At 38.5% G+C, this 14,142-nt stretch overlaps 2 protein-coding genes across 4 annotated transcripts in view; one reads left to right on the top strand and one right to left on the bottom strand.

Annotated features, from left to right (window-relative positions):
- Positions 1-12,223, top strand: part of LOC130909905 (uncharacterized protein C7orf50 homolog) — a 26,923-nt gene extending 14,700 nt beyond the window's left edge. The window contains exons 8-10 of one of the 3 annotated variants that reach the window (XM_057826851.1): positions 6,963-7,044; positions 7,105-7,290; positions 9,304-12,223. In XM_057826851.1, the coding sequence (XP_057682834.1) occupies positions 6,963-7,044; positions 7,105-7,284 (262 nt within the window). In that variant the 3' untranslated portion in view covers positions 7,285-7,290; positions 9,304-12,223. Of the gene's footprint in view, positions 1-3,637; positions 3,845-5,435; positions 6,941-6,962; positions 7,045-7,104 lie in introns of those variants that run through there. The other 2 variants (XM_057826850.1, XM_057826849.1) reach the window with 2 other exon arrangements.
- Positions 8,348-14,142, bottom strand: gnptg (N-acetylglucosamine-1-phosphate transferase subunit gamma). Its single transcript, XM_057826855.1, has 10 exons — positions 13,973-14,142; positions 13,825-13,879; positions 13,666-13,733; positions 13,536-13,590; positions 13,386-13,469; positions 13,222-13,315; positions 13,043-13,157; positions 11,452-11,534; positions 9,144-9,348; positions 8,348-9,068 (listed from the first exon to the last, which is right to left on the bottom strand). Exons 1-10 carry the CDS (start codon positions 14,037-14,039, stop codon positions 8,983-8,985), a joined length of 912 nt encoding a protein of 303 aa, XP_057682838.1. The 5' UTR covers positions 14,040-14,142; the 3' UTR covers positions 8,348-8,982.

Genomic DNA, 14,142 nt, shown 5'->3' with positions numbered 1-14,142 from the left:
AAAAATCTTAAATAGCATTATTATTGGAATTAAAATCAGATTTTGAGACGATTCGACTACATACAACAATTTGGCAAAGCGCATATGACGAGAAATGCGTCTTTGAATCTGCCGTTCGGCCCCCCTCCCATTATAGCCCTCTGGCATCGCCATCTTGCTGATGACGTCAGCGGGGTCAGGCTTTCAGGCAGCTTTAGCATAGAGCCCAATGGAAGAGGAAACTGTTTCCAGCGATTATGGTTCTAGTGTGGATTTTTCAAACATTATTGTCGATCTAAAGGAAGTATGTGACATACAGCCTTATACACTCACCGGCCACTTTATTAGGTACACCATGCTAGTAACGGGTTGGACCCCCTTTTGCCTTCAGAACTGCCTGAATTCTTCGTGGCATAGATTCAACAAGGTGCTGGAAGCATTCATCAGAGAGTTTGGTCCATATTGACATGTTGGCATCAAACAGTTGGTGCAGATTTGTTGGCTGCACATCCATGATGCGAATCTCCCACTCCACCACATCCCAAAGATGCTCTATTGAATTGAGATCTGGTGACTGCGGAGGCCATTTGAGTACAGTAAACTCATTGTCATGTTCAAGAAACCAGTCTGAGATGATTCCAGCTTTATGACATGGCGCATTATCCTGGTGAAAGTAGCCATCGAAGGTTGGGTACATTGTGGTCATAAAGGGATGGACATGGTCAGCAACAATACTCAGGTAGGCTGTGGCGTTCCAACGATGCTCAATTGGTACCAAGGGGCCCAAAGAGTGCCAAGAAAATATTCCCCACACCATTACATCACCACCACCAGACTGAACCGTTGATACAAGGCAGGATGGATCCATGCCTTCATGTTGTTGACGCCAAATTCTGACCCTACCATCCGAATGTCGCAGCAGAAATCGAGACTCATCAGACCAGGCAACATTTTCCCAATCTTCTATTGTCCAATTTCGATGAGTTTGTGCAAATTGTTAGCCTGGTGCTGCAGACTCACCGCTGTTCCAGCTATTGAGTCTGGCCACAATTAAGCGAATAAAATTTCCAGGGCGGAGCAAGCCACAGCAAACAAACAGCAGAGTGGACCAATCAGTGACGGGCGGGACGAGGGACTTGGTGCGGAAGTAAACATACGTGGAGAGCGGAGTTTATTCAACATGGCTAGCGCGAGACAGACTGTTGTCAATGATTTGTTTCAATGTGTTTTTGGCAATTTAAAACTGATTTTAGCATGGATTGGAACATATTCTCGGCTCTCCTGTTCGCCATCTGTGTTGTTGTGGTGACGACTTCCGACGCGGAAGAGTGACGTTGCTCGTTAAGAATACGTCACGCAAATAAACAAATCTGATTTGTCGATTGATTTTGTACTTGCTCGAGAGGCCATTAATGGGCTGGGTCCCAGACTATTCTCTCAGTGTTTGGAAAAACACAGGGAGAACAGTCTGGCCGTGCCAGGCAAGCAAATTGTAGCCTCAGTTTCCTGTTCTTAGCTGAAAGGAGTGGCACCCGGCGTGGTCTTCTGCTGCTGTAGCCCATCTGCCTCAAAGTTCGACGTTCTGTGCGTTCAGAGATGCTCTTCTGCCTACCTTGGTTGTAACGGGTGGTTATTTGAGTCACAGTTGCCTTTCTATCAGCTCGAACCAGTCTGGCCAGTCTCCTCTGACCTCTGGCATCAACAAGGCATTTCCGCCCACAGAACTGCCGCTCACTGGATATTTTTTCTTTTTCGGACCATTCTCTGTAAACCCTAGAGATGGTTGTGCGTGAAAATCCCAGTAGACCAGCAGTTTCTGAAATACTCAGACTAGCCCTTCTGGCACCATAACCATGCCACGTTCAAAGTCACTCAAATCACCTTTCTTCCCCATACTGATGCTCGTTTTGAACTGCAGGAGATTGTCTTACACCATGTCTACATGCATAAATGCACTGAGTTGCCGCCATGTGATTGGCTGATTAGAAATTGTTAACGAGCAGTTGGACAGGTGTACATAATAAAGTGGCCGGTGAGTGTAGGTTTGAGCCAAGGGCGTAAGTTTGGTCTCAAAATTGGTAGGGACGCGATAACGGCATAACCTGCATGTACACTTTTTTGGGGGGAAAGGACATTAACAAGACCAAACAGATGTGGTGAATTGGGGTCAGGCCTACATTTGTCACGAATATGAACCTAAATAATTTGTAAGCTGTATGATCAATGCAAAATAAATCTGTTTTGACTTATACTAACTTTCAAACTGCAAATTTATAACATCTTAATCTGATCATTTTTCTTAAATTTAGTTGAATAATTTTCTACATCTTGTTTTGAGTGTTCAATACTAGTTAACAGATTAATGGGTCAGATTATTCCATTTACTTTAAGTAAATACAAGCATTTGTTCTTATTAAGCCCGTACATCTAAAATTCGGTGATTTTTACCATAAATCGAGATAAATGATCAAAGAATCAAGTATCAAATGCTTTCAAATAATGTTTTGAACAATTTCTTGAATTAAGAACATTTCTGATTTTTTTAGATGAAATATACTAACTTTTTGCTAAAATAAGTGTGTTAAGATTATTTTCAGCTTGCCATTTTTCTTATTTCAAGAAATCTGAGTAAAATTTACTTGGAAGCACTGGCAGATCATTTCACTTAATTTCTAGTAGATTTACAGTGAAAACAAGGGGATTTAACTAGTTTTAAGGAGGTGTACTTTTGCTGTGCATATGTATTGGTTCAGGTGCTACACCATTGGATTCAAACATTAGTTTTAAAAAGCTTCCTACTTGAGTTCGAGAAGTTCACACAGATTAATGTTATGCTAACTCGGATGTAGTTCAGACTTTCAATAGCAAAATTAGTGGTGTGTTCACCACCTCCACAACATTGACGTCTTTTTACATTACTTGCAGTGGCTGCTGCTGGCAGAAAAGAATTTCTAATATTCCCTCTCATTCGAAGGGGGCGGAGGAGGCCGTATGCAGTTTTTCTTTCACGGCTGTGACTCCGTCTGTGTGCGTGGGGCGGGGGGTCAAGTCATCAGCCAATCAAACGTGCGTTTGAGGGGGAAAAATTGGACTGTAACATTCAGCAAGTGAAAAGGGGTCAGGGTAAGCCTGAACTTAATGAAAGCAATTCACTTTAAAACGGTAGGGTCAATTCTATCCTTACAACATATGGGAAGACAATCTAAATGACTTATTTAACTGAAGTCATAATGGAAATAAGGTTGCTTAAAAGTTGGTGGGGACAATTTTAGCATCCTGAAAAGTTGGTAGTGTCATGTCCCTACCGTCCCTATGCAAACCTACGCCCTTGGTCTGAGCCATATTTGCAAGAAAAGGAAGATTTCGAATCGGAAAACAGCGACAGAGACGACACTGAGCCCAACTCCCAGGATGACCAGAACAGACTAGGCAACACTGCATGGTGAGTAGCCGAAAATTAAAACTGTTTGTTATATTCTGTTTTATTCACATATATCTGTTCATTTTATATAATAAGACATTTTCATTGTTATTAGTTTTTTCTTTTTATATGTGGACACCTGGGAACATTATTTTTTACATTTTTCTTACAAGAAGTCTTTCACTACTCTCGCCATTTTCCGCATTTAAATTGTTTTGTTTTTTTTTTCTCCTGAAGGTGTTCATGTGGATACTGTGCAGTGATGCCCACCGTGGACGAGTGTGTTTGCTGTGGTGAACAGGAGCGAGTCAGAGAGAAGATGGAGGGGGCTGGGGTCCAGTGTATCACCCAGCACCCTGGATTTCAGCCTGTCTGCCTGAACACGGACATTCTTCAGACAGACAATGCCTACAGGAAAAATTATGAGGACCAATCAGGAAACAAGTACGTGTCATATATATTTACACCAATCAGTGTCATAAACCAACCTTACAGTGGGGCAAATAAGTATTTAGTCAACCACCAATTGTGCAAGTTCTCCTACTTCAAACGATTAGAGAGGCCTGTAATTGTCAACATGGGTAAACCTCAACCATGAGAGACAGAATGTGGGGAAAAAAACAGAAAATCACATTGTTGGATTTTTAAAGAATTCATTTGCAAATCATGGTGGAAAATAAGTATTTGGTCAATACCAAAAGTTCATCTCAATACTTTGTTATGTACCCTTTGTTGGCAATAACGGAGGCCAAACGTTTTCTGTAACTCTTCGTTTGGTGTAAAGAAATCAACTGTGGGAGCAATTTTTGGAAAATGGAAGACTTAAAAGACCACTGATAATCTCCCTCGATCTGGGGCTCCATGCAAGATCTCACCCCGTGGCGTCAAAATGATAACAAGAACGATGAGCAAAAATCCCAGAACCACGCGGGGTCGGGGGGACCTAGTGAATGACCTACAGAGAGCTTGGACCACAGTAACAAAGGCTACTATCAGTAACACAATGCGCCGCCAGGGACTCAAATCCTGCACTGCCAGACGTGTCCCCCCGCTGAAGCCAGTACACGTCCAGGCCCGTGTGCGGTTCGCTAGAGAGCATTTGGATGATCCAGAAGACTGGGAGAATGTGTTATGGTCAGATGAAGACAAAATAGAACTTTTTGGTAGAAACACAGGTTCTCGTGTTTGGAGGAGAAAGAATACTGAATTGCATCCAAAGAAAACCATACACACTGTGAAGCATGGGGGTGGAAACATCATGCTTTGGGGCTGTTTTTCTGCAAAGGGACCTGTGTAAAGGAAAGAATGAATGGGGCCATGTATCGAGAGATTTTGAGTGAAAATCTATCAGCAAGGGCATTGAAGATGAGACGTGGCTGGGTCTTTCAGCATGACAATGATACCAAACACACAGCCAGGGCAACAAAGGAGTGGCTTCGTAAGAAGCATTTCAAGGTCCTGGAGTGGCCTAGCCAGTCTCCAGATCTCAACCCCATAGAAAATCTGTGGAGGGAGTTGAAAGTCCGTGATGCCCAACGACAGCCCCAAAACATCACTGCTCTAGAGGAGCTCTGCATGGAGGAATGGGCCAAAATACCAGCAACAGTGTGTGAAAAGCTTGTGAAGAGTTACAGAAAACGTTTGGCCTCCGTTATTGCCAATAAAGGGCACATAACAAAGTACTGAGATGAACTTTTGGTATTGACCAAATACTTATTTTCCACCATGATTTGCAAATAAATTCTTTAAAAATCAAACAATGTGATTTTCTGTTTTTTTCCACATTCTGTCTCTCATGGTTGAGGTTTACCCATGTTGACAATTACAGGCCTCTCTAATATTTTCAAGTGGGAGAACTTGCACAATTAGTGGTTGACTAAATACTTATTTGCCCCACTGTATTTTTGATTCCCAGTCACTTAAGCTACAAAATAAGATTGTCTCACAAATTACAATGTAACATAATGGTTTGCATTACTGTGCTGGTTTTCTGTTGGAAAGGGAAATGAATGACCCCATTCTATTCTTCTTTCAGCTGGAAACGGTACACAGCTTATTGCCAGTTTGTACGCTGGGTGTATGAGTTCCTGGGGCAGAGGAGCAGGGTTCCTCTACCAGCCTGTGTGGTTAATAAGATCAGGACAACCTTCCCGTCACCAGACTTTGTTGGATTCCAACCTTGAAATCCTCCCTAAAACTGCAACAGTTTAATAAAACATTGTAGTTGTTTCCTTATACAGTTATCCTGATGTGATTTTTAAAAGAATATCTTAACTTCAATATTTTTGGAAAAATTTCTTTGTACAAATATTGATACCAGCCTCAGTGGTTGGATTAGGGTTAGTCTTATTACATATAATTTGTATGGCAGTTAGGAAATAATATTTCCATGACAAATAAGTATTGTGCTGAATGGAATATGGAAATATGACAAATGCAAGGACGTTATAGGATACTTATTGCTGATAAGGTAATACAATTAAACTGAATTGCTACTGTATCAAGCTCAAGCCATTGCAGCTGCTGGTGTTGGTCTACTGTGTTTTATCAAGGGCAGGGTCAATGCAGCTAACTATCAGGAGATTTTGGAGCACTTCATGCTTCCATCTGCTGAAAAGCTTTATGGAGATGAAGATTTCATTTTTCAGCACGACATGGCACCTGCTCACAGTGCCAAAACCACTCGTAAATGGTTTACTGACTGTGCTCAATTGGCCTGCCAACTCTCCTGACCTGAACCCCATAGAGAATCTGTGGGATATTGTGAAGAGGAAGTTGAGAGACACCAGATCCAACACTGTGGATGAGCTTTAGGCCAGTATCGAAGCATCCTGGGCTTACATAACACCTCAGCAGTGCCACAGGCTGATTGCCTCCATGCCACGCCACATTGAAGCAGTCATTTCTGCAAAAGGATTCCTGACCAAGTATTGAGTGCATAGCTGATATAATTGAAGGTTGACTTTTTTTGTATTTAAAGAAAAAAAAACAGTTTTTGTATTGGTCAGATGAAATATGCTAATTTTTTAAGACAGGGATTTTTGGTTTTCTTTTTTTTGCCAAAATCATATTAAAACAATAAAAGGCTTGAACTACTTCACTTGTGTGTAATGAAACTAAAATATATGAAAGTCTAATGTTTATCAGTACATTACAGAAAATGAACTTTATCACAATATGCTAATTTTTTCCGGACGACTAGTATGATATACCAAGGAATAGGCTTTTATCTAACATCTTTTTGTTCACAATTTTAATTTACCTGCACAATCTGCAAATCCAAGATGGTTAGCTTCCGCAGTTCTATCATCGTGTACTTCCCGTATTTTGCACTGTGACCAGGTAAGTCAGCTCGTCCGTCGCCACCACAAACAATTTCCTCTCCCTCAGGTTGTAATTGGCTAATCAGCCAGGGGCTACTTTGTGTTTTTTTTCACTTATTGCAGCGGGCTCTGGTCACCATTAACCGCGAAAAACAATTTATCACTTTAGTATACGAATTATGACAGCACTGCTATATAATAAAATCAAGAACCACCCTCAAAAGTTGTATTTTTCACAGCTGGGCTAACGATCGAACCACGTGGAAATTCCAGAAGACTAGGCAGACATGGTTATTACAAAACATGTTTGATTCGGAACAGGTAACTCCCATCACGTGTTCAATGAAAAGAATCCACTCTAACACTCTAAATAACTTTCAGATTCATGACGAGAAGTTCTTGCTCCTCCTGGAGTACCTGGAGGGACTCCGCGGAGGGTCCAGAGAGACAACAGTACAAAAAGCACTGGTTCTTGTCCAAGAATCTGGTCAAGCGCCTGAGGACGGAGATGTCCAGAAGAGGGCGCACAGAGCAAGAGAAGTCATACAGATGCTCTCCTAATCGCAGGCATGGACTTTTTAGTTAAACTTTCCATTTTACCAGTTTAATAACTCCTTTCCCATGGAAATTAATACAGTTTCTAGTTTTTCTCTTTGCAACTCCACCATTGACGGCAAAACAAATCTAATTTTTACTCCTGAAAAGTTTGTTGTTGTTTTTTTTTTTTTACAAATTTAACTCATTGATAGTGAATTGTCCAATCCATTTTGACAGGGAGATCTGGCAACGATCATTCGCTGCCAGCCTCTCCCAGTCAAAATGGATTGGACAGCTATCGTCGTCAATGGCAGCTAAAGTGTTGCGATCTATCGCTAACATGTTATGCAAAGGTTTTAAAAACTGACTGTTACGCATTGCCTTAATCGCTGCCAGTTCTCCCAGTCCAAATGGAATAGACGTCTATCACCATTACTGACAATGAATAGTTAACGTACTTAATCCTGACACACATAATCACGTAAATGTTTTTTCGCAGCAGTTTCGCAGTCTAAAATTTCTTCAACCAATTAACTGAAAATATTAACAAAATTGAAGACATCTTGGAAAGTTTTTTTCACATGTATTTTCTATGAAAACATTCACACAAAAATGCAGCCTTTTTGTATATTTACGTACCTTTTCAACATGTCGCAGCTCCAACTTTTACATGCTCATATTTAACAAAATTCCTCAAATGGAGACGTACGGAAGCGTATTGCATTCACATGAAAAATTAAAAAATGGGGGCTGTTTTTTAAATTTTTTTCAACTCCTTTTTTCTGACTATTTTGGGGGCTGTTTTTTTTAATTCATTTTTTTTTCAACCCTCCGTTTTTCTGAGTAATTTATTTTTGGGTTTGTTTTTTGATTTTTTTTTGTTTTTTTTTTTCCCAACTTTGTTTTTCAAAATAATTTATTTTCGGGTTTGTTTTTTGAATTAGTTTTTTTTCCAACCTTGTTTTTCAAAATAATTTTTTTTTTTTCCAATTTTGTTTTTCAAAATTTAATTTTGGGTTTTTTGATTTAATTTTTTTCCAACTTTGTTTTTCAAAATAATTTATTTTTGGGGTTTTTTTTGTGTGTGTTTTTTTTCCTCCCAAGGAAAAAAATATTTATTCAAAATTCAAGCACTTGGAAGTCTTGCGCGAACTCTATCCTGCAAGTTCAATTCTGGAAGACACATCTCGCGAGACCTTCAAATGGCCGTTTTTCGAATAAATATTTTTTCCTGAGCTTGGCTAATGCTAATGGCTACCAAGAAAAAAAATTAATTCAAAAAACAAACCCAAAAATAAATTATTTTGAAAAACAACGTTGGAAAAAAAACAAATTAATTTAAAAAACAACCCCCAAAATAAATTATTTTGAAAAACAAAGTTGGGGAAAAAAAATTAATTCAGAAAACAAATCCAAAAATAAATTACTCAGAAAAACAAAGTTGGGGAAAAAAATTAATTCAAAAAACGACCTCAAAAATAAATTACTCAAAAAAACGGAGGGTTGAAAAATTTTTTCAAAAAACAGCCCCAAAAATAAATTTGTCAGAAAAACGGAGAGTTGAAAAAAAATTTGATTAAAAAAAACAGCCCCCATTTTAAAAATTTTTCATGTGAATTCAATACGCTTCCGTATTAGAATTTTTTTTTTTTAATTATTTTTCATGAATTCCATTTCATTGTCCACACAATTTGTACACACAAAACAAAAAAAAAAGTCCTTTCAGTTCTGATCGACCACCTCAAAAAGCCCGACGTCCCCGCGTAAATGTTGCACCCCCGTTGCTGTTCTGGCACCTTTTGTCGTATCTGTAACAAACAAAACAAAATGTATAAAACAAAAATTTTCCCATAATGTTTGATTTTCTTAAGTGAGATTTTCACCTGGTTTTGTATCAAAAGGAATATTATGAAGTGTGAGCAGTGCTTGTAATCTCGTAATCTCTTCGTGCTGTTTTTGGACGTCCTCATTACATTTCTGTAAAGAATCGTGTGCTTCCAATGCAACTTTGGACAGTTTCTCATTCACTTTTTGACTCTTCAGGAAGCCGGCATCTTCGAAGACATCCTTGAGAAGATTATTATATCCCTGTAAAGAACATAGGCAACATTCAGATTTTGTTTGAAATTTTGTTTTCATCAACAATGACAATAACAAAAATATTTCTTGGCGAACAATTTTTTCATGACGTGACAATGACGAGCTAAAAACGGGGCTTGAGAGACTAAAACATACAGAGACGAACGCCAGTTTTCATTTGACGAGATAACGAGACGAAAATGTGAGTTTTTCTTTCATATGTTCACAATGCTTGATGTTTCTTGTTTGTTTGGAAACACATGGAAAGTTATGTTTTATTATCTTGGCAAGAATGAATATGCAAAGTTGCTTTAGCCTTAAAGGGTCTGTGCTGCGTTAGCATTAGCATCAACTTTAGCGTTGCGAGCATCCTCTTAAACAAGGGGTCGGCAACCTTACTCAAAGAGCCATTTTGACCATGTCCCGCCAAAATAAAAATACGAGGAGCCACAAAAGCCCTTTGATATGTAACATTTTAATGAACTGCAACAACAAAAAACATTTTTTTACTTTATCTATAGTTTGCTTATGGTCTGAACTATCTTCAAATTTAGGTGCCGTTTATATGGTGACTCTCCAAGAATACGAAAAATTTCAAATTTGCATTTATATGGGCCCGTCTCCATTCGAACAATGTCGCAATTCAACATGAAAACGATGTAGTATTCATGCCAGGCCCTAGGGGGCAGTGCTCTTTGACCCTACCAACCTCCTCAGCCCGGAAAAAAATAAGCCTGCCCACTCGAAGCAATAGCATTTTTCTTTTGTTCAAAAAGGCATACAAATGGAAACATTCAACATATTTAATTTAAAAATATTATTAAAACAGTAAATTAAAGCAGACATTCCACCATATTTGCTGTTTTTAATGTTTAGTAGCACCGCTGTGCACGCCCAATGTGACGTTTACGAGTGCTGACGTTATCGGCACGGTCTCGCGCCGCGGGAGCCTTTGATATGCATGCGGAACAAGCCCCCCCTCAATTCCCCGCAATCGTATTCTTCCACTTTGGAGGCAGGATTCAAAATTTCTCGTCTTCGCAGACACCATATGCACGCAAGGCCATTCCGCTACTCAGTCATTGCGTCTTTGTGTCGCAGAGTCGCCATGTAAACTGCCCCTTAAAATTCAAATCAAATACTCGCCAACTCATTGTTTGCCCATAGAGTTGCCGTTGACTGTGACAGCTGTCCAATCGACCTGAAATGGATTCGACGTCTTCAAGCGATAAACTCAATTCATAGCAGAAGCATGAAAAGACCTTTCACCGCCCCGACCAACATGGCCTCAGGGTGGCCATGTTAGTAGGGGCAACCTACTTATCAAAGTCAATGCAATGACGTTAAAATTAAGTTATATCTGGCTTATTTCTTAACTAATTATTTTATCTATGTCAAAGAACCAGTGATTTACTCAGTGCTTGCCATTGATGTCCAATGCATTTCATTTTCTTTGATTTTAGCAATGTTTTTTGATGCAGAATGAACAGCAGGGGTGTTGATATTGACCCCTGGGGAACGCCACAGCTCATAACCCATTCCCAGTTAAAATAGACTGGATGTCTACTAGTGATGAACTTACTGAAATTCACGACAGACGGATGATTGGGTGTCTAACATTGTCAATAGCACTGAAAAAGTTCACTGTTAAGTCACGAAGAGCCACAGCAAAAGAATAAGAGCCACATGCGCCTCTGGAGCCACAGGTTGCAGAACCTGTCTTAAACGCTCGGACAACTTTTTTATTTACAGGCAGTTTGTGGCTTCTAGGAGGACTTAAATGAAAATAATGTTCTGCTTTTTTTGCTGAGTGTATTATCATCATGAAGTTGGCGTTGTCCTTGTGGATTGTACAATATGTGCTCGTTGGGCTATGTTCATTCGAAATTTTTGGAAACCTCTTAATTTTTTTACTAAAACTTGAATTTTACAGACGAAACATTTGTAGGAGATTTTGTCGACTAAAACTACACCAAGGCGAACACGTTTTAAAAGGACTAAAATATGACTAAGGCTAATAAGTATTTTTGTCCAAAAGACAAAAATTAAAAGGGCAGCCATAACAACACTGGTTTGAAATGAAAATGCTAAATGCGGATGTTAGCAACTTACTTGCTCAGTGATAAGACCTTCGTAGCGAGCCTGTTCTGCTTCGTCCCAATCCTTTTGGAGTTTCTCATTTAACGTGGGGTAGACTTGAAAAGAGAAACGGTAGAAGAAATTATTACAGTATATTTCAAAATTACAAATTAAAAATAGTTTTAAAAAATAAATAAATAAATAATACCAAAATTGACTTCACAAACTAGCGCTACATGGCTAACCGCAATTTTAGTGAAGTGAGTGGACAAATTAATGTTGCCTTCACATGCTGTGGGAAAAGAGGATCCTTATTAATTGCTAATTGGTAATTACGAGTACATCCCGTTCATGTGTGTGTGTGTGTTTTTTTTTTTTTTTTTTTTTTTTTTTTTTTTTTTTTTTTTAACCTGTCCTGTTCAGCTGTTTGACACAGAGAATGGAAGTCTGGGTGGTCTGAACAGTTTCAATGTTTCTCACTGGAGTATGACGACCTCCCATTGTGATCATTTAACATACCTCATTTATCGTTCATGTGCTTTTGTTGTCATAGTAAAAAAAAAAACAGCTGACACAGACTCCATTATGGTTTGTTGCGTAGGCTAAACTGTTTTAATACATCTACTGGAAAATAATACATCAAAATGGCAAACGGTAAGTTGTTGTTTATAAATACATTTTAGCAAACACTTGTTAAAAAATATGAGTTTCATAAATGTGTACACTATGTTATTGGGCATCCAAAAAACATGGAAATTGACAATACATCTCCCTATGAATAAAATGTATTATTTTTATTACTGTATTGGCCCGAATATAAGACTGTGTTTTTTTGCATGAAATAAGATTGATTGCTTATATTCGTCTTATATTCGCGGTCTAGACGTTATACCCATTCACGACGCTAGATGGCGCCAGATACAATTAAAGCGATGTTCTGTCATGAAAGAGCTCAGCTACTCTTGTTTAACCAGTTTTCATATTTTATTGCAATGTTTTTCCTTATTCAGATTTCTTTCAAGACTACAGTTACAGTTAGACTTCACTTAGATGCTTAATGCAGTTATTGCAAATTTGTTGTTTTATCACAATACATTGGTTTATTTACATTTCAAAAACCAGAAGCCGTTCATTTACGAATGAGATTGCACTTTAGTTTACATATTTAAATGTTCAGATATTAAGATTTGAATGAGGCAAAATAACATGCTTTTTCTCTCAAATATATTGTTATAATCATTTGTTTCAGATGTACTGTAATTTCTGTGTAAAAATTCGGTGTTCAAAAAGTCTTTTTACAAACTTGAGTCTTGAAAAAGAGGGGGTCGTCTTATTATCAGGGCCATCTAATATTCGGGCCAATACGGTATTTGTGTTAAAAAACTTCACTTGTTCACGCTCCCCCATTTTGAAAAGTAAAGGTCCAATCATCTCGGACACTTGGGGATCGTAATAAAAGCCCAGTTTTCCAGTAGAAAAATCGACTTTAAGGGGAATTCACGTGCAATTTTCGACTCGACAAGTGGTATTTACCATATTGTCGACACAACATGCAGGCAGAATTAAAAAAAAAAAAAAAAATCCTCTTAAATAAACTAAATGATAAAGTCAAAACACGTTTTACCTAAAAGAGAATGTGGGTGGCAAACAAGCGGCGTCTCAAATGTAAGCGAGTACAAGCAAGTGCTCGGCTCCGAGACTTGAGCTAGTTTACTTTGGGTGCTGCAGGCAAGAATTACCTGAAGACATAAAAACAGATGAATAAATGCCCAATATTCCTAACTTTTTGTGAACAAAACTCACCTTTGCTTCTCTATTTCTAGTGCCACACGTGTCTCCATCTCTCATCCACATGCCTGTAAAAGTATTGTTTGCTATTTCCCATTCATGCCAGATCCTGAAAAGAACACGCAAGATAAATATTTAGTTTTTTAGAACATTCACACTGGTAACTATAAGCTTCTTACCCCAGAATTCCACTGTAAGCGTTCCACCGGAATGACTGTTCATGTTGGGTGATGTTGTGAAATGGACACAATTCATATCTATACCTAAAAATATGATATAAAAAGTCAAAGCTAATTCCAACTGATAAACTGTTTTTAAAAACTACTTACACAGACTCTGTAAGACTAAAACACCTTCCAGCCAAATGAGCAAGGTGAGCAGGTCCTTGTGTAAATAACAAATTGTCATTTTTCATCAAAGTGGTGTTATTATTGCGTTCTAAAATGACATGAAATTTACCAGACACTGGCGACGCAATCACTTTAGGTTGCAGTCTGTTTCCCTGAGCCAGAAAATTGTTGTTCACCCTTAGCAGAAAAACATTAAAAATCGAACTTGAAACACTACTGATATTTGAAATGATTTCAGTAAGTAAAATTAACAAGTAAATTGACGAACCCAAATGTATTCGGCGCCTCAACTATCTTCATTTTACCGGCGAATCCATGATTTACTATGGAAAATGAAGGCAAAACACAAGTGAATCAACATTGCATGTGGCTCCTCTCGGTTAATATCTCCGCAAAATTACACTTCAATTACTTACCGAAAATGGGCATGCATATCGTTAGGATTAGTACTAAGTGATATATAACCCTAAATAAATAGTACATTTTTGATAGAAATAGTTAAAAGATATTTTTGAAAACATCTGTGGTTCACTTTTCATGAAATCCGAATGATCTTCCGGGTGGGAGGGTCACGTGGCAGAAACAA

Source organism: Corythoichthys intestinalis, chromosome 21, assembly GCF_030265065.1.
Source record: "Corythoichthys intestinalis isolate RoL2023-P3 chromosome 21, ASM3026506v1, whole genome shotgun sequence".
Lineage (NCBI taxonomy): Eukaryota > Metazoa > Chordata > Actinopteri > Syngnathiformes > Syngnathidae > Corythoichthys > Corythoichthys intestinalis.
This window is presented reverse-complemented; position numbering and strand designations above follow the sequence as displayed.